Source organism: Oryzias latipes, chromosome 16 (assembly GCF_002234675.1).
Source record: "Oryzias latipes chromosome 16, ASM223467v1".
NCBI classification, from domain to species: Eukaryota; Metazoa; Chordata; class Actinopteri; order Beloniformes; family Adrianichthyidae; genus Oryzias; species Oryzias latipes.
In genome coordinates this window covers 29,482,505-29,503,274 of record NC_019874.2, presented here as the reverse complement: position 1 = coordinate 29,503,274, position 20,770 = coordinate 29,482,505, and the positions used below count along the sequence as shown (strand labels likewise).

Sequence of the window (20,770 nt, the reverse complement as noted above, 5' to 3'; positions counted from 1 at the left end):
GTGGAGATTTCAGAAGACTAGGTTAGATGAAGGAAGCTGATTCTGTGTGGAGACCCCTGAAGGGAAAAGCTGAAAGGAAAAGCAGAAGAAGATCTGAATATTCAGAGCTTTTGGTGATAAAACAAATCAGCTTGAGTGATTACAATCCCAGTGAGTCAGGAAATGCTGACTGTTGTTGGCTCGCATTTTGAAGATGAAAGACAAACTAAGCTAAATGTGTCCTCAATCAATAAGCTGCCTTTTCACTAACCTTTGTCTCTTTCCTCAGATCTTACATGAGTTTGGATTGATTTACAGGAACGTCGGATGGGCTTGACTGTTAGCCTGTAAGCAGACTCCGGTCAGAGTTCTGGTGCGGATCTCAGTCTCAGCTGTGTTCTGCTGGAATAACACAAAAGTGGTACACAGACAAAACTAGGTGTGGAACTATACTATCAGTTTATTAAGCAGGATGTGACATCAGTTAACCAATTTAGGATTGTCTGCCCTCAAATTGAAAGAAGTACAAAATCCAAATGAGGCAGCGAACCTCAGAGCGTTGGTAAAAGGCCAAATGTTGACAGAAAAAATAAAGGTAGTAAATCAAACCCAATGACAGTCTGGTTTCATTTTCCATGAAACCAACTTTGCAGCAATCTCAGCACCGCTATGGCTTCATTAGAGCTAGAGATCTGCCGTAGACACTTTGTTTCCCAACAGGAGTCACTATTATTATGATGGTTACACAATACTTTACCACCAACCGTTTCTCAAAAAGAAACATTTTAAAAGAGAAAAAGTATAGTAAACTACCTATTTTGTAAAAGAAAAGTTAACTTTTTTAACTAAAACTTGCTTTGACTGAAATGTGTGTTAAAAACCTTTACAAAGGCATCAAACAGCAAATTAACATTTGATCCGTTTACAGAGCTGTGTGAAAAAAAGTTTGCTTCACTTCCAAGATGTGCTTTCATTTTCCCACCTGAGCTGTAATGACGGTGTTTTTCAGGTTCCACACAGCTTTATTTTCCCAAAGGTCTCTGCCAAATCTAGAGTGACGATTACAAAATCCTGACTTTCCCACAGACAGTTTCTCATAATGAAACCATCAATCAAACACTGCCGATACACCGGTAGTTCAGTGGAAAATAACATGAACCGCTTATTTGTCTATTTGATAATAAATTGGATTAACCATTACCTTATTTTTAAAGTTGAAAAAAACTCATCTGAGAAATAATAAAATAGTCAGCTTTAGTTTTTTCTGCTGGGAGACAAGTGATTTCTGTGATTTTTGTGGACATCTAGTGTTAAAAAGTAGGAATAAGCCGTTAGGATCAAAGTGATAAAATCTAGTTGGGGTCTCAGTTATATTTTTTAGACTCCCACCATACACAGCCTGCAGGACTATTTTAAGTTTGATTTCTGTTATGTTGAATTTCTTTTATTTATGCATATTTCTTACTTTTCTGTCCTAACAATTCAGAGAATGAATGCGAAGAATGGAAAATTTGACTTTTATTTATTTCAAAGCTTTACGGTTTTTTAATCAAATAATATACATTTAGGGACTTTTAATATATAAAAGCTGCTTTTATAAAACATTATGTTTAGCTGGTAATAACTGACTGCTGTAGGGAAAAAGATTCCTGGCAAATTTGTCTGCAATAATGTAAATCCTAGTAAAACAGGTCAGCGTTTCTGAAATTGTCTCAATAGTCGGACCTGAAGCTCCAAACAGTAAAGGATGAGTTTTTTTATTTTTTTCTGAGGATGCACAGCTTCACATTAATGACTAACGTCATGCTGGGGGTGGAAAGGAATCTTGAGGGGGATGTGGTTTTGTGAGATGCTTAAATACAAGCTCTTCAATGAATCTGAACAGCAAAGCAGATCATTTTGACCAGAGTTTGGTTGCTGAGATTTTCTCCTCTTTTATTTTTTGCCAAATAACTTTTTTGTTTAAGAGTTTTCTCTAAACAAACAAAAAAGTAAAAGCAAAATCATCACACGGTGAGTTTTCTTTCATTGTTTTTTTCTACTTCTGGAATGGAATTTAAACGGTTTTGATGATAACCTTTGTAAAATATAAAAATCACAAATGTTTTTCTGAAACTTGCTTAAATCCAACAGTTTTTTACAAATCCACATTTTATTTCTTTAAATTGTACAGTATTTTAAGCTGATTTTGATTTGACCCCACAAAAAAAGCTCTGTGTTTGTTGATTAAAATTTAATTATTTGCTGCAAAAAACAAACCCAAAGATGGCCCAGACTGGATTGTACAGAACAGGGACACGATTGAGAAGGGCGTGGAGATTATGGAGCAGGCTGCAGACTCAGAGGTGATGTCCACTGTGGGCCTGCTTCACCCTGGAGGCGGGAGTTTATTTGAAATGACAATTTTAATGATTTTGATAATGTTTATTCAAATATTCACACAACAACAGCAGTCTGTTTTAATGATAGATTTGTTTAAATCCAATAACATGGAAGCCCCACATAATCCCACAAACACCACCATGTTTTACCGCTGGTAGACAAGCACCTACCCTGGCCAGTTTATCGCTGGTACAGGGTTGAACCCCCTTCAGTCTTCAGAACTGCCTTAATCTTTGGTGACATGGATTTAACAAGGTACTAGAAACATTCCTGAGAGAGTTTGGTCCACATTGACATGACAGCGTCACACAGTTGCTGCAGATTTGTCGGCTGACCATCCATGATGCCGATCTCCCGTTCCACCACATCCCAAAAATGCTCTATAGGGTTGAGTTCTGGTGACTATGGAGGTCATTTGAGTCCATTTAACTCATTGGCATGTTTAAGAACACAGTTTGGGACTTTAGGACATGGCGCCTTATCCTGCTGGAAGTAGCCATCAGAAGATGGTACACTGTGGTCAGAAAGGGATGGACATGGTCAACAACGATAGTCAGGGAGGCTGTAGTGTTGGTAGTAATGCTCAATTGGTACTAAGGAGCCCAAAGTGTGCCAAGAAAATACCCCCCACTCCATTACACCCCCACCAGCAGCCTGAACCGTCGATACAAAGACGTGTTGTGCGTTCAGAGATGCTCTTCTGCACATCTTGGTTGGAACCAGTGGTTATTTGAGTTACTATTGCCTTTCTGTCAGCCATTCACCTTTGACCTCCAGCACCAACAAGGCATTTCTGCCCACAGAACTGTAGCTCACCGGATATTTTACCCTAGAGATGGTTGTGGGTGAAAATCCTAATTTTTGAAATTCTTAGACCAGCCCGTCTGGCACTAACAACCATGCCACGTTCATAGTAACTTCAACCACCTTTCTTCCCCGTTCTGATGTTTGGTTTGACCATGTCTACCTGCCTTAATGCAAATGTTGTTTTTCTCTTATTTAGCGTACAAGATCTACAAACAAAAAATGGAAGATCTGAAGAACTTTCTGTCAGAGAACAAAGAAGGGGTGAAGAAGATGATGGACATGCTTGAGACTGGAGCCAACAAGGCAGCCACCATCATTGGGGATTTTTCCCCTATTTTCTCAGTCGTTTCTCCCCTTGTCCAACTGGTTCTGAACGATGTGGAGAGCACAGAGGCTGTTTTCATGAGGGAGCAGTTTGAGAAGGTGGGGAATCATATTGAAAAGGTTTCAGAGGATATAAATCGCATCAATAAGGAGATTCGGAAGAAGGCAGTAGATAACAAATTATTCTCAGTTGAGGAAACAATCACACATCAGTTCAGAAAGTACATGGAATTTCTCAAAGATAATTCTGAATATAGAAAAAATGCATTCCTCGAGCACTATAAAAATAGTGGTGGTGAAGAACAAATTGAGGAGCTTTACAAGATTGTGGAAGGAAACTATTTCCATGGTGAACCTTTGCTTAAGGTCATCCTGAGTTATGAGGAGAGCAGCAGACGTCCAGTAGAAGAATACTGCAACCAGTTGAGGTGTCTGTTCTGCATGGGGATCATTGCTCTGTTGGGTCACGCTGCTTTGATGAAGTCCGATAAGCAAGAAAAGCTCGTAAAAAAGTGGAGCGAGACGATGAGAGTTGTGCAGGAGAAGATGAACGCTGTCATCACAGAATGCATCGTTAGCTTCCCAAGACACGCTAAGACTGATTGTCAACGACTGGTAAGAGACCAGAAGGAGGACCTAACCAACAAGCAGAGGGCTGATGCCCTCATAGAGATGCTAAAGAAGAAGTACGACTGGGTGGGCTGGTCAGTTCGTGTTTACAAATCTGGCTCTTCTTTCTTTTCAATCAAAAAGAACTGTGAATGTCCTACAGGAACGAGTCGCTTCCAGGTGACCACAACAGATAAGAAACTCAAAATCTGGGTGTCCTACAGCACCTCTCTTAAGCCATTGAACGAGAACCTCATCCAGCAGTTTATCCAGAGTCAGAAGAAACCCACAGTGGAGAATATAGCTGAGTATCTCTTTGAGAAACTACCAGGAGACTGGATGGTTCATACAGTCAACTCCTGCAAAGATCTGGCCTGTTCCTGGAGCTTCACGGATGAGTGTCTCTACTATGAAAAGCGTAAAAACCTCCACGTCTGGGTTCACTCTTTTTAAAACTCAAAGCAAAAAATTAGAAATGTACCAACAATGTCTGTTGTTTGATCTCAACAGGAAAAAGCCTTAAATTTCAGATGAACATCAGTTTCATTCTTTGGAATTATTCTCCTCTAAGAGAAAGATCAAACACACATTACAGGTTTCCTGAAACTGACACATTCCTTTAGGCGACATGTCAGGACATACGCTGGCATGAACTGCCATGTTTTCCGTGACAGTTGAGATTATTTTGTTTCAGTGTAATATGTCGGGAGGGGAGCGGGTTCTGGGACACAGACTCTTGGCGTTCTGCCAAAGATAAAAGTTTCATTTAACCCTGGAGCTTTCAAAATGTTTTCGATTCTCTATTTTGCTGTAAAGTTCTAAAATTGTTTTTCACTGAACTGTCACTTTATTTTTTACTGGTTTTTGGGTTTGTTTGCTTTAAGATGATTTGGTCAGATTAATGGTTATTAATCGTTTGTCATAAGAATATTGTTTATTTTTTCCAGATTCTGTTTTTAACGCAGGAACTGAAATCAACACTAAACCATATTTGTTTGAGCATAATAGTTTGTTTTTTAGGAACAAACCTCCTGTTTGCAATAAGTGTCTATGATTGTTGATTATTGAAAATGATTTAAAATCAAAGAAGGTTCTGAACTTTATTGGTTCTGTTCTTTTTTCTGTTGTTTTCTGCTAAAGAATCAAACACGACTCTGCAAACATCCATTTTTTTTTTCATATTTTGCCTTAATCTATGCTCACATTGACGCACACTTAAGAACACGTTTTTTTATGTTGTGATCAAATTACTTGTCTTCATTTCATTGCCAAAGTAAATAGGAACGTTTGTTTGTGGGTTTAGATTATTTTGTCAGGATTCTGCTTTCATGCAGGAACAGGAAGTTCCTGGTCTCGGTTCGTTTCCAATCGGACTGAGCTTCTGTTCTGTCCAAGTTTCCTCAGTCTGAATACTATCCATCCTTAGAGCAGAACAACCGTAACGTATTCAGACTCCCTTTTAACCGGACATTTCTGTTTCATATCAAAGCTTGTAAAAAAATAAATAAAAACACATGACTAAAGATGATTGCTCATTGAAGGTCTGCAGATTTCAGAGTGAATCAGCAGCCAGAGGAGGAGCTCTGTCAGGACATACGCTGCCATATGCAGCCAATCCATAAGAGCAGGCGTGGTAAGTGATTAAATGGAAAAGGTTAAACTTGTGGGTGAGGGTGCATTTTCTCGTAAAACTAAGGAAGTTTCCAAGGCAACAAGACAACGTGGCAAAAGGAAAAACCCACGTCAGCTCATTTTTCTGTGCTGAGATCGGCTCACTCGCTGTAGGTTTATGTGCAATGCAGCTGGCAGATGAGCCACTGCTGTCCTGGGGCAAACTCACAGAGGTGTGGTTGCCAGTATGCGCCTACAGCCCCAACGGCTCAACGGCTGTTGACTGGGGTGAGTGGGGATCGAGCCACCAACCCTTCGATCGTTGGCCGACCCGCTCAACCGCCTTAGCCATTCTGCACCTAAAAGTAATGATTACAATAGTAAAAATAGTGAAATTACTAGATCATTGTTTGAATTATTTCAAATCTAAGTAACATTAAATGTATTTCTAATACATTTTTTTGGTAAAAACAAAAAGATCATGGAAGATGACTAAAATACCACCAAATACCAAATTAAACCACCAAATGGTTCCCGAGAGCGGCTGTGTCTGCAGCTCACCGCTCCCTCAGGGGATGGGTCGAATGTGGAGAACAAATTTCACACACCTAGGTTTATAATGGGACTTTACTTTAACTTTGTCTTTGTAAAAAGACTGAATAGTCTCAATAGATGATGCTGTTTAAATAAAAGCTCAACAATGATTAATAAAATAAACTGTTTCATGGTTTTTTCCACTGTCTTATCAGTTTATGAGGAACTTCTGGTGGGAAAGTTGGGATTATGTAACCGTCACAATGACGGTCATCCTGGATTCAGGGGAAAGGCCCCATTAGAACAGCTCAGGTGCAAAAATGAAAGTACATCTTGAGAGTGAAATTGCAAACAGAGACAATTGTTATTTGTTTAAAGACTCAAAGTTTTTGTATGATTAACATTTTTTTTCAATGATTTAAATTTTTAAATAATAATCATCTAAATCATCATTTAAATTTGAAATAATCCAAACCGCTGTATTTTTTCGTATGTCCTGATAAATTACAGGGTAGGCAGAAGGGTAAGGTAGCACTAAACTCTGTCTCACCTTAGATTGCACAATCCCTTGCAAATCAGGTTAAGCGTAGGCCTTTTGCTTTCAAAACGAAAGTTTCAGCCAAACTGTAAGCACAATTTAAAGGTGAAAGTGTCAACTGAAGGCTAACAGACAGTGTTCCCTCATTTATCACAGGGGATACGTCACATAGATAAACCTCTATATAGATGAAATCCACAAGAAAGTATTCTAGATTTTATAATTCCTCACAAAACATTTTTCTCAAAAACAAGAACATTTTCACACTTTTCTGTCTCGTTTAAACTCTCAAAGTTCAAACCTTCATAGAAAAATAGGTCCAGGATTATAGAATGAAAGCAAAGATCTGATCACAATTAAATATTAAATACTCAGTCCAGCTGCAAGTGCAGCTCTTCTTCTCTGAATGGAAGACATCTTCTCTGCACGGAAGAAATTGATTGACAAGATCAACAGCCAATTAGGATCCAGAATTGAACTGTCAAAAGAAAAAACAACGTGAACTACGGCATATTGGGGAAACACTGAATCCTTCTAATGGAATTGTTTTGAGAAATGTCGCACAGCAGAATCTCTAGTCTATTTAAAAAACATCTTATAATCATTTTGCTGATCTGGTAAAAACATAAAGAACCAACTGCATCAAGCCAGACCGTATCACCTAAACCTACTTCCACTTGGTTTGTGAATGAACCACAAACTAGGTGGACCGCATTACGCATTTCTGATCTTTTTCTGTTACACTGATGTCACCATGGGCTCTTGTTGGGTAAGCATTGTCTCCAGTTCCAGTTAAAGAAAATTTGGAGCTGGTAAAGCCTGACTGCTGTGATTCCCTCCCCTTTTTTTCAACTCGGGACATCTGTCAATGAAACACTAAGGTGGTGGTCAGTGGGCTCCCCAGGCTTTTACTGAGGCATCTAATTGGTTCATAACTTGAACCAAGTTACCTAAATTAACAGCAGAGTTTTAAAGTTGAGTGTTGCTTCTTCGCTTCAGACCCAATTATTGGAGTACTGACATTGGGATGTCATTCTGGATCGCCACACTTTAGCCCCCTTAGTACCAACTGAGCATAGTTTGAACGCCACAGCCTACCTGAGTATTGTTGTTGACCATATACCCACCCTTTCTGACCACAGAATCTTCTGATGGCTACTTCCAACAGGATAAAGCGCCATGTCATGAAGCTGGAATCATCTCAGACTGGTAACTAGAACAGGACATTGGGTTCGCTGGACTCCAATGGCCTCCGCAGTCACCAGATCTCAACCCAATAGATCATCTTTGGGATGCGGTGGAACCAGAAAATGGATGTGCAGCTGAAAAATCTGCAGCAACTGCAATGCTGTCATGTCAACGTGGACCAAATTCTCTGAGGAATGTTTCCAGTACCTTGTTGAATCGATGCCACCAAGGATGAAGGCAGACTACGGCAAAGGAGCTCATGGTGAACAGGTGGGAATGATCACATAGGTGAGTTGCCTATGCCCTCCAGTGTACAGATGATAAATTACATCATTTTTCTATTTTCATGCTCAGGATTTACCACTAGAGGGCAGAAAAGACTCTACAAAGGGATTGATTGATTTTTTGTTTTAATCCTTGTGCTATCTTAGATGACCCCCCCCTTACAGTGACGTGTTCTCCCTACCATGACAAAGGTGGATAAAGGTGGAAAGATGTCATGTAATCCATGAACACCAGTTAAGATCACAAATCAGTGAAGAAAAAGGTAGGGTCTAGATGACCCCACTCCCAATGTTAGAGTGCCTAGGATAGCACAAGGGTTAAGGTAACTCTGTTTTTTGTAAAATGGAAAGAAAAAGAGTGTTTTGGACATTTTCGTTGCATCAATTTGTTTTAAATTCAAACCAGTAACCTGTTGTTAGTACCCCCCAAAAAGGCAAAGTTGCAGGATTTCTGAAGCAATCATGGGAGAGCCTGTCCTTTAAAATAATACCACTCTGTTTGTGCCATTATGGTTTCCCCATATTCCTGCCGGGTGAAGCCACCAGAAAACAAAAAACAAAAAAAACAAAAAAAAAAAACAGACTCTCCGACATAGGAAACCGAGGCATTCTCACAAAATATATGTTTTTTTAGCACCTGCTCCTGCAACTTAGGAGGACGAACGACAGGAGTTGCATGAGCAGCATTAACAACAAGTCTGTGATCCGGCTCAGTATTGGAGAAACTTCTGGCTGCAGTCTGCAGGCGGGGTAGTTGGACTATTCTGGCCAAATTATGCAGCCATCCAGCATCTGATGCTTTAATCAAGGCACTCATTACCATTGCTGAGGACTGTTTGATGCTATCCTCACCAATAAAACCCTGTGCTGAGCAACATTTGCAGCTTGACTCAACTTACAGGCAGTCTGAGCCTGAACTCACATTTCTTCTTCTGGTGGTTTAAATGGCAGCAAGCACTAATGACAATACCGCCACCTACTGTATAGGAGTGTGAGACTACCTAACTAGTCTATTAAAAAATATTTAACAATAATAAGAAAAATAATAATACTATAAATGATCATAATTAGAATGCATGAAGACACTTTTGTTCTATTCTATGTTAAAAACTGCAATCATTTAGTATTGATGCAACTTTTTTTAATACCCCAAATTTAAAAAGTAATGAACAACTAATGACTTCTGCTGCTTTATTTTTGGTTTCCAAATACAAAACACAGCAATTAAAGAAATATTTGAAAATGAAAAACATATAACTGCCTGTTTGCATGGTGGTTTTTGGTTCCAAGAAGAAAATATTCGACAATTATTTTTGTCAATAACTGAAAACCCTGTATCTAAAAACGAAAACAGTTCAAACCAGCTCTCTGTTTTCTAATTTGCAGTAGCATGCATAGAAGCAAACACGATGCATAAACACCATAATAAGAGGAATATAAATGAAAAAGCCTCCAAAGATTTTCCCTTAATATCTTCTGCAGCAAAATGAAACCTGGAGATCCATTCAAAGACAAATAATTATGAAACGTAAAACATTCAAAACCTGTTAAGTGTAGTAAAGCTACTGGCTCACTGAGGAATTGCTGAAAAGATGGAATGAGAAAAAAAGAAAAGAAAAAAATGATGGTTTAGATTTTCACACTTCGCTGTCATCGGCCCTTCAATGCCTCTCTGACTAGTTGCAGAAAAAGTACAACGTTTTTAGAACAGCAACATCTGAATCGTAGAGTTTATGGTATATATGTTTGTATAAAGTACAATATATGAGGCACAAAACTCAGATGCTCAATCATCACACGGAACACGACTCACTCCTGCAGTGTACTGGAAAGTAAAAAAACAAAATATTTATTTCTGTTTTTGTCTTTATGTCAGTTGGAAACGTGTTGCAAAAGTTGACAGTAAAGTTCCACCAAAGAGAGTTGGAGTCTGGAAAAAAAAGTCAGCAAGTTTTTTAGATTTGTGTCAGAAAGCCTTTGATTCATCATTTAGTGAAGCCCTGTGGAGCCAGAGCCCATTTCAAAGGGGCCTCAGGGGCCAGTGCATCCACACTTTGTTCCCAGATACCTTTGCTCTACTCATGTCTGAATAACTGGATCAGGTGTATCTGGCCAATTAGAACATGGCAGAACAGGATTTGTCACAAAACAAGCAAGAATGCAGTTTGGAGTTTTATAGCTAACAAATAACTAACAGGTGTTTCTGGTAAATGCGCACAGACCTATCAAGATGAAGAAAGCTCCCTATTTGCAACCTTCCAGAGCTTTCTCTATCTCTTTGCATGCAAGATGTAAGTTTTCCTCCCACTTTCTCTCCTCGTTTCCGCCATCAAGGTTAGCTTTGGCTATCACGGAGACACAGCCGATGCAGAGCAGGTAGAGCAGTTCGTCGCAGAGCTGGAACATGGTGTCACGTTCGTTGCCTGAGTACTCTTTGTACACCTTCAGGATGGGGTCAGAAGCCATCTTATTTTTTCCCATCACGCTCTCATACAATGTGTTCAGACGCTGGTCGCCCAGCGTTTTATTGCATACATCCTTAAACTCCTCAGCTTTGCTCTTCATCTCTTCTGGTGGGGCGTTGATCATCTCTTCGTATTTTTCGTACTGCTGCTTGATAACGTCCACCACTTCGCCGAATTGTTCGTCACTTTTCTCCTTCTTGATGTTTCTTATCACCTGGTCGGCCTGCTCTGAGAGGTCATTAAGGCCATTGTGAATCTCCTGGAAGTTCTTTTGAAGCTTCTCCAAGCTGTCGTCGTGGTCGACAAAATTCAAAATCACCCCAATCAAGGAACTGGCAATACTTAAAGCTGGGCAAGCTTTTGATGCAGACTGAGCAATGGACCGTAGAACTTTCAAGCCCTTGATGGCAACTTCTTGGAGCTTTGCTTTGTCAACTGCCATGATTCTGCTGCTGATCTGTGAAAGACAGGGGGAGAAATTTACTGCTGAAAGCCCAAAATGCAAGATACAATTCTAATGTACCGATAAAATCAGAAAAACATTTTATCACAAAAATGCAGTTTGAGTCATTTCCAGGCAAATGTTTCTGTTTTATGTAAAGAAATCTGCACTGTTTCCTGAGCTGAATTGAAGCTTCACTGAGCATGCTCAGATCTAGGCATGGGCAAAGATAGGCAATGCCCCTCCTAAATGCCAGGACTGCCCCTCCCCAAGCGTGAGGCCATGCAAACGGTCCAAATTTCAAAAATATTTAAAGAAAAACAAAACGATTTGATCACTCCTTATTTCAAGTAATTCTTGTCCTCTATCTATTAAATTCTTTGTTCTAGGCCGCTGTGGATGATGTAGATTTAGGCTTGAACACTTTAGCACTGTTAAAACCCAGAGCAAAGCTTGATGCATTGGGGGGGGGGGGGGGGGCAATGACAGAATTTTGGTTTTTACAAAACAAGGATTTACTAATTGGAAAACTGCACTGTAAAAAAATTCATGGGTCTCACAAAGCATGCATCAAGTCAATGTCACATAAAAAAAAATGCAAAAACCTGGTCCCAAAGACAGGGCCACAGGGGAAACCATTTGTAATTTATTAGGACCCAAAAACAATCATTATAAAAAGTATTGAAGACGTAGTTCAGGTCCTTGCAGTAAATGAACTTCCACTTGGTGGCAGTGTGAAAAGCTCAAGTGATGATTTTTCTGCAGGACTGTTTTAAAAAATGATTGATTACAAACTGACAAAGGACCGCAACATTAATGAAATAAACAAACATACACCACAAAATGCAAAATACACCTCTCACAACATCCAAGATGAAGTGATTGAGACATTGGCCAAAATGGTCATAAATAAAATCAAGGATAATTGTGACAAAGCAGATTCTGCTGGGTTTGCATCAAAGGTGATGGAACCATAGACAGATGCAATGTGGAGAATCAGTCAGTCAAGATTAAATTTTTCTCCAAAGGGATTCCAGAGGAACACCTGATTGGTCTGCTTGACCTCAGTCAGTTAAATGCAGAAGTTATTACCACCCAAATTCTTGAGCATCTTCCCTTTCTGCTTCTGGCTATAGAGCAGCTGAAATTGTCGGTCAGTGCTAAGATGAAGCTTCTGTCATGAGTGGGGTCACGGGTGGTGTTCAGGCCTTGCTGCAAAAGATGGTAGGGAAGAATATACCACCAGCATATTTGGCAGTGGTCCATGCAAAAAACTTTTTGGTTCTATCAGGATCCCGGCACTCAGTTTTTTCATCGCCATTATGAGCCTCAGAATCCTGATGTTCCCTCCCATTGTGATTGGTCTACTTTCTCTACCTTGTCTCGAGTTCTTACCCCCTTCTGCTGCACCGTGCTACATGAAAGAAAACTGCAAAATGTAGTCATTTCAGCTCATGAGAAGGCCATAACAAGAAGCCTGGATATGGACTTGTTTGTAAGGACTTTTGCACAAAAAACCAAACGAATAATTCTGTAATGACTGACAGAAGCAATGCTCTGTGTTCAGAACTAAATAAACTGAAGTGACAAAAAAACATAAAAAAGAAATAAAAGACAAAACACAAAAAGAGATAGACACATTTTAAAATAAGTAAATAAAAAAGTAACAACAATACATAAGAATGAGTGAAAAAGACATAAAAACGAAACCAAAGATAAACTTAAAAATAAATAAATAAAAGTGAGACAACGTATATAATTAAGAAAAATAAATAGATGTAAAAAAATAAAAGAGAGAACAGAGATGGATAAGCAGACAAACAGGCTTAAAGTAAATACTGTTAATAAAAGCAACTAAAAATCACTGACTGACTGACTGACTGACTGACTGACTGACTGACTGACTGACTGACTGACTGACTGACTGACTGACTGACTGACTGACTGACTGACTGACTGACTGACTCACTCACTCACTCACTCACTCACTCACTCACTCACTCACTCACTCACTCACTCACTCACTCACTCACTCACTCAAAAAAAATACATCGTCCCAAGCCCGTGTAAAATGGCGTAAATGGTAAATGGCGTATGCTTCTATAGCGCCTTTCTTCCTACAACGTCAAAGCGCTTTACAGTCACAGACCCATTCACCCAGTTACACACACATTCACACACTGGTGGCGGCTCCGCTGCCAAACACAGGCGCCCGCCTACCACCATGCAGGTAAATGCAGAGGGTAGTGTCAGGAATGGCATCCAATATAAAACCTTGAAAACAGTCAAGTGTTTGACAGGAGACAATAGTTACAGCTCAGTCAGCATAGTCTTTTATGCACTTTACACCCCAACCTCTCAGTAAACCCAAATTTGCAGCTTTGGTACATTCATATTGAGACTTACATCTCAAAAGCAGTTTTGCTGCTTTTGAACCAGATGACTCCTGAAAGATGGACAAATGTTAAGCTGATTAAAAGAAAACGACTCAGTGCAGCTTCTTCTGTTTGAGCTGAGCATCCTCTCTGTTCTCTATGTTCAGCTGCTTATGTCTCCACTTTTATTGTTGGAAATCCACCATTTCCCCTTGATCCTCCCTGCTCTCAACAAAACCACTAAAATAAATAAAAACCTCTATTTTCCAGCAAAATCTTAACTCCAGAGTTTCTGGCTGAGAGAGTCTCATTGGCCCTGACAGAACAAAAAAGAAGAAATGATCTCTCACCTTTTTGACAGGACTTGCTTCACCTTTCTCTCCAAAGTCTTGACTTCCGAAGCAGTCAGCCTCTTCCTTTTTATTATGAATGCCTGCAAGAAGGACACTCCCACTTGGTAAATATGTGGGGGTGGTCAAGTAGGGAGGGAAAAACACAGAAATGCACAGCACAATGGCACTTATTGTAATTAAAATGTTAATTGCTTCCTGAGAATGCAATTTGGGTTAAACTGTTGATTTAGAAACAACGTAAAATGCAAAACTCCATCTTTGTTGTTGTGGAGCAAGTGGAAAGTTAAGTGCAACAATATTCCAGCTGGCATTAACACATTTCCAAGTCCTTAAGCATCTAAGGAGCACAGATGCTGATCGATCTACCTACCGACCGACCGACCTTCCATCCATCTCTAGGGTTTACAGAGAATGGTCCAGAGAATTGTCCCAAAAAGAGAAAATATCCAGAGAGCGGCAGTTCTGTGCCTTGTTGATGCCAGAGGTCAGAAGAGTAAGCCTTCTTTAATGTGCTTTCAGTATAGGAGCTTCTTCTTCTTTTCTTTTTCTACTGTTGACTAACACGTGTACTCACAGTTAGAAGAGGCTTGGTGCGAAATGTCAAAGAAGATATATCTGGAATATTTCTTTTTCTTTCACAGTTCCGTTCCAATGTATTAAAGACTTGGTGTCAAAGAATTTCGGCCGGGCACAAACGGCAGTTATCAATTTGTCCTCCAAGATAAATTTTCTAAACAGTTGGCAATTCAGTGAATTAAAAGGGACGCTATCCATACATCACTACCAAATCTGAGGCCCTGATTGGTCAAGGGTCGACCTGGTTTAACCGTTGACGTAGATGCGGACCTAGAGCCTGAAAACAGTCTTTAAGGTCTCTTGAGTGATATGAGAATTTTGAACGCAGAATGCGCATCTGTTTCATCGGAAGTGGTCGCTTGAACGTATGCCGCCGAGGGGGCGTGAACTTAGCTTCAGTCACAGATCAGCAGCAGAATCATAGAGGAGAGGAGACAATCGAGAACCAAAGTGATGAGGAACTCTCCAAGCAGAATCAAGATGAAGCTCAGTTCAGTGAGGTGGAGCTTCAAGCTGGAGTATATAAAGTTCTGAGATGATCTTTGCCCCACCAGAGCAGATGAAGATAGAGGAATAAATACATAGATGGAGGAATGCAACAATAGCAGGGACCACCAGAATCTGTTCACGCTGTATAGAGGCGTGAAGGCAGATAGCAGGAACTTTGGCAAAGCCATCCTGGAGAATAACAAAAAGCGCTGGCACAGAAACCTGACGCCGTGACTAAGCTCAGCCAGGAGCTCTTCAACTTGGCATCAGCTGCACGCCTTGATGGTCCACGCCTTCCATATCAGAGGATGTGTGCTCAAAGAGAAAGAACGCTCTGGGCGATTGCCACTAAAGATCTTTCTACATGTTGAGAACTCTGCCCACACTTGCCAGGCATACCTGTCAGCAGAAACTAACATGAATTGTTGTACACGTTTAGCCCAGGTTCACATTCCTCCTACTTCCTGCTGTGTTCTGGTTGACCAGACACACCTGTCCCAGGTATTCGGTCATGAGTAGAGCAAGGATATTCAGAATACATAAAAACACGCCAGCCCCTGAGGCCCCTTTAAAAATGAGCTCTGACAGCGTGCTGCTTCACTAAATGATGAGTTCGATGCTTTCTGACACAAACCAGCAAACTTTCATTTTCAGACTCCAACGCTCTTTAAACGTTACTGTGGACTTCTGCAATATGCTTTGTCCATGTATGGACTGAGTATCAGTTATCTCACTGTTTAAAACATCATGTTTCTTTTTTATTTGCCTTCTGATCTGCAATTTCTCAGTGAACCAGTTGCTTTCTGAGTTTTCCATTTCTTTCATGATTTAAAGAAGATTGTTGGAAATGTCACTTCTAATTCAGAACTAGATTTTATTTGCGCATCAGATAAAAACAACAAATGCGGGTGGCGGAGCAGGTTTTGTTTCATCAGTATCTGCTTGTGTCATGAATGGATGGTTAGATCTTTGTGTTTTACTTTGCTGCATTTAGGGAAACTCTTTGGAGGCTTTTCAATCAAATCATATTTGGTTCCATGCAAACATGAAAGGGTTCAAAGTGGTATTTACCTTTTTTTTAAATCATTTGTAATCAGTTACTGAAAAAAAAAAACAATTTTCAATCTATTCTTGAAAGTTAAAACCAAAGAGATGCTAAATTTGGTCAAATAAAGTTTTTTATTGCTTCATTTCGTGTTGGAAACTAAATTGGATGATTAAAAATGTAATTTTTTTTTATATTTAAAAAAATTAAACAGTTAATGAGTTTTTTTATTTGGGGTAATGAACATATTCGCTGTCTTCGCCCACAAGTAAGTGATGCTAACTTTTCGTTGTTTCCTAATAAATGAATAAGGCAGAAGATCTTATGCATCATTATTACAGCATGTGTTCTCATCTGACACTTTATTAGCTGCACCTTGCTAGTACCGGGTTGGAGCCCTTTTTCCTTCACGTTTGCCATAATCCTATGTGGCATGGTTACAACAAGGTGGTGGAAACATTCCTTTAGAGAGTTTGGTCCATATTGGCATGACAGCATCACACATTTGCTGCACATCTATGATCTTATGAAAACACAAAGCAGATGCTAAACCAGTTCTTCTCTCTGTTGACTCAGACAGACGTTTTTCCAGCTCAGCCAGTCATGTCATCTTTCTTCTGCCACATTTTTGTACGCTGCAGATGAATATTTTCACATCCGGCTGCTCAAGATTCTCCGGAAACACAAACACCAAGAACATACTAAACCAGTTTTCCTCTGAATCTGCCTCACGGTTGACTCACTGAGAAATTTTTCCAGCTCAGTGACTAGTGTCGTCTTTCCTCTGCAATGTGTCTTGTTTTTTACACAATCATCAGTTCTGCTGGTTTGTATGAGGAGCTGTGAGGAGCTGTAAGCTCCTCCATCTTCAACTTAATATCTGTCCGTTCAGGAGAAATAAAACTCCATCTAGACATTGGTGCAAGTCTCAACATGAGTGCGGCAAAGCTGCAGGTCGGTTAAAATAGTTGTGAGTTTTCTGCTGTTCAGACTGTGACAGACTGAAGGAACGGGATGCAGTTCGAGGCCGCTCCACCACAGCTGCTGCCTATGACTTGTTTCCGCAACCTCCTCAATAAAAGCCAACCAAGTCTTAACATTTTCACAAAGAAAATGAAAGTACTCTGTTGTAAAACCTGAGATAAAAAGTTACTTTTTTTGTGAGAGTATTGGAAAAACAACATTCCTCGAAGTCCACAAACGTACAGCTGATCAGACACTTCTAACCAAACTGAGAACAGGTTAGGATTTGTTCAAGTATTTTATTAGTCAGAATAATATTCTTCTTAGTCCATTTTTTGCTGTTTGGAGTTTTTTTGCACATTACTCAGCTATTTTCACTTAACAGTTTTTATCACGTCAGTTTTGTGGATTGTTTTTAGTAGATTTATGTTCTCAAAATGAAAATGCGTTGTTTGCCATTGTTGTTCATTATTTGATTTTCGTTTTCCGTCATGAATTCCTCTTTGGTTTTGCTGCTGGCGTCTTGGCGTATTTCTCCAGAGTGGCTCCTCCCCCTGAATTCTTCTTGAGACAGATGGCTGACCTCAGGCCACGTCAGGTTTCATTATTATAGGACGGACAAGTCTTTCGTTTTCTGTTTTGGTGTGTCTCATGTGTCTTATTGGGTTTAGAAGTTTCAGTTATCGTTTTTATTAAAGACCCATCTAGTCATGTTCTGATCGAAGTTTTCTCAGTGTACTTTTAATTATGTAGGTTGTTAGCCAAAAAAAACCCCTGTGTTGTTTTCCAGCTCCCACTTATTTCCCATCATCTCTTTGTTTACACTCTCCTGCTAGCTTACAGCCCCTCACCATTAAAGTGTGTGTTTTCACACAGACAGACGAGTCCAGCTTTGTTGCTCTGGCCTAACTGGGTTGGCCTTTAACCTTGGGCATGGATTCTCACTCACAGGTGTCTCAGACTGGTCTTCAACATGTAAAAATTGTTACATGTTGTTTCAATTGTTACAATTGTCCTCTAGCGACGGATCCATTTACTCCAAACAACATATATTGTTGCATCTTTTCTCTTTTTTGGAAAGCTTATTATCTTTTCTACTGTGATTTTCCAAAAGTCACATATAGTTCCATGTAAATAAAAAATAATTACAACATATAATTTCTGAAACAGCCAAACCAGTTTACTGTGGCACATCCCCAAAGTTACAAAAACAAGAAGCTTTGTTGCTTTCTGACACATCTCTGCAAACTTTCATTTTCAGACTCCAACTATCTGAACTTTGCAGTGGACTTTTGCAAAAATTGTTCTTTGCTTTTTCTTTTCAGTACACTAGATAGAGGAGTTCCAATCCCTACATTGACGTGTTCTTCCTACCATGACAAAGGTGGATAAAGGTGGAAAGATTTCATGTAATCCATGGACACCAGTGAAGATCACAAATCAGTGAATAAAAAAGGTTCAGAGCACTGTCTAGTGGGTCTAGATGACCCAACTCCCAATGTTAAAGTGCCTAGGATATCACAAGGGTTACACAGACTTGGAAGTGTTGTCATTGTAAGACTTCATCAGAAAGAGGAAGAGGTTGTGGACAGCTTTGGAAGTAAAAAATTTAAAGAGAAAAAAAAAATTTAAAGAGAAAAGAGAAGCAAGACATGAAAGAAGAAAGGAAGGAAAGAAGAAATGTGATTTTTCTGCAGTTCAGATGGTCCTCTACACGTCTCGCTTTGCCCATTTTCTCTGAAAGCATAACCCAAAATACAGACAATCAGTTTGTAAAAGGATCTCAAAAGTGCCCCAAACAGACTTTTCCGGAATTGTAGACGATATGACATCTGCTGTCCATAGATCATCACATGACTCAAGCAACCTTCACACACTGAGATGAACGCTGCAATAATCATAAAGATGGTTTGAGAAAATGTAAAAATTATGAAGTGATAACCAGGTGAGCCAGCTTCTATCAAACATCCAAACCCAAACGAATTTAAGATTTTGGTGACATGAAGTTCTTGTTTTCCTAAATCAGATGTCTGCAAACTGAAAAGTCCAAAGTCCTGCTTTTACCTTCATGTTAGCAACCTGCCTGTGCGGACATAAAAGCTCATTTTCTTTTGCCAGAGCTTCTCTGATGTTATTCCAACATCAGCTGTGAGGATTTGTGTCTGGAGAGTTCAGAAAGTCACTCATAGTTCAGTTTCCAGCATCCAGGTGTGTTTCCATGAAGAGAAATGGATCCAAATTTAGCATTACAAACTCAGGATTTCAAGTAAATCATAATGGAAAAAACAGCCTAAAAACAGAAATGTAGGTATGTTTTCACTAACAGTACAGAGGGGGCGCTCTTTTCGGCACAACACCTGTCCTCATCTGTTGCCCCCATTAGCAGCATGGGGGGCGGGGTTTGTTGGCGCATTATCGTTATTTGAGGGTTTATTTTCCTGTTTTTTTTTTTTTATTTTTATTTTTTTTTTTATTTTCCTGATAGACGAGATCCAGACCAACTTCAAGGCTTTTAACCTGAATGTGACAAATGACTCCATAACGAGAACATTTATAATTATTTATAAATAACAACTAATCCCAAAAAACAATGAAAAGGACAAATCAGTCTCAATGCTTGCAACATGCTCGTTTTACCAGCAGGGGACAACAATGCTCAGCTAATGTTTACAATTTAACTTTAGTGTTTGTGAAAGTACCTGTAAAGTAATTGTTAGATATATGGTTCCTTTGTGTCTCTTTCCTTCTGATTGATTTTCTTTATTTTTTTATTTTTTATTTTTTTTTAACTTGTCCTGTCCAACAGCTAGGCAGACAGATGAGAGCTGAGGGCCTCTTGGGTTGGACATATTTTACTTTAACAAGAGGGGTTATTAATCTTCAGATAAACCAAAGGTATGTCTGAATAAACCCCTTTTGTAATTGAGGCCAAACTTTATTAATTTCAAACATGTCTGAAAATCTTTGGTGTTGGACCGGACGGAAAAGGAAAGAGGGGAAGAAGAGAGAGGGACGTTAGAGAGAGGGGGGGTAGGGGGTGATAATAGGAGGGGAAGGGGGATAAGACCATGAAGCAGCATAAAGCAACAAGTTTACTGGTTGTTAATCATTATGGTAAGGTTCAAATGTAAAAAAAAACAAAAAAAAAGGGCGGAGCCTGTCCACACACACACTCAAATGTTATAAACACACCTGTTAGTTGCAAAAATGTCCACCTGTCGACATGTACACAAAACAGATAGTGTTCACACGCATTCTTATGCCTTAAAACCAACTAGTGTGAAATATTTCAGTCTGTTGAGCTAACACCTGTGCTCAGGTGAGTGTTTATGTTCTTCTAAAATGGATGGTGGAACGTGAAAAGAAGGAGGGAGAGTGCCCAGCCATCCCCACCCCAAGACCCCCACCGCACCAGCAGCGGCAGCCGGATTCCCCCCAACGCCACACGGGAACCGGCAGGGAACAACCGCCGCCCGGGCGACCAAGCCCGCCACCCAGGCCAGGGCCAGCAGGGCCGCCGCAAGGCCCCCAGAGCCAGAGAGCAGGGAGGCACGGAGGGAAAGAGGGCGCCGCCCCAGCCCAACCAGGAGAGCAGCCCCCCCGCCGCGCCGGGAGAACCCAACGCAGGGCCCCACCGGAGAAGGACGCCCACAGCCCCAGACGAGCACCCCACCACCACCCAGGAGTTCCGGGCATCCCCCCGCCCCAACCCCAGGTACAGGCCAGGACCCCCCAAGGGAGACCCACTCCGCACTCCAGGCAGCCACCCGCCCGGCCCACGGTTGGTCCAGGGAGGAGCGAGGCAG

At 40.3% G+C, this 20,770-nt stretch overlaps 2 protein-coding genes across 2 annotated transcripts; one reads left to right on the top strand and one right to left on the bottom strand.

The window, feature by feature from the left end:
• The first annotated feature begins 1,851 nt into the window (after nt 1–1,851).
• LOC105356046 lies at nt 1,852–5,615 on the top strand. Its single transcript, XM_011485818.3, has 2 exons — nt 1,852–1,992; nt 3,365–5,615. Exon 2 carries the CDS (start codon nt 3,388–3,390, stop codon nt 4,552–4,554), a length of 1,167 nt encoding a protein of 388 aa, XP_011484120.1. The 5' UTR covers nt 1,852–1,992; nt 3,365–3,387; the 3' UTR covers nt 4,555–5,615.
• Nucleotides 5,616–9,433: 3,818 nt separating this feature from the next.
• On the bottom strand, nt 9,434–13,982 carry LOC101175432. The gene is made up of 2 exons (XM_004078385.3): nt 13,889–13,982; nt 9,434–11,178 (listed from the first exon to the last, which is right to left on the bottom strand). The coding sequence occupies exon 2, from the start codon at nt 11,161–11,163 to the stop codon at nt 10,501–10,503; it is 663 nt and encodes a 220-aa protein (XP_004078433.1). The 5' UTR covers nt 11,164–11,178; nt 13,889–13,982; the 3' UTR covers nt 9,434–10,500.
• Nucleotides 13,983–20,770: the final 6,788 nt, after the last annotated feature.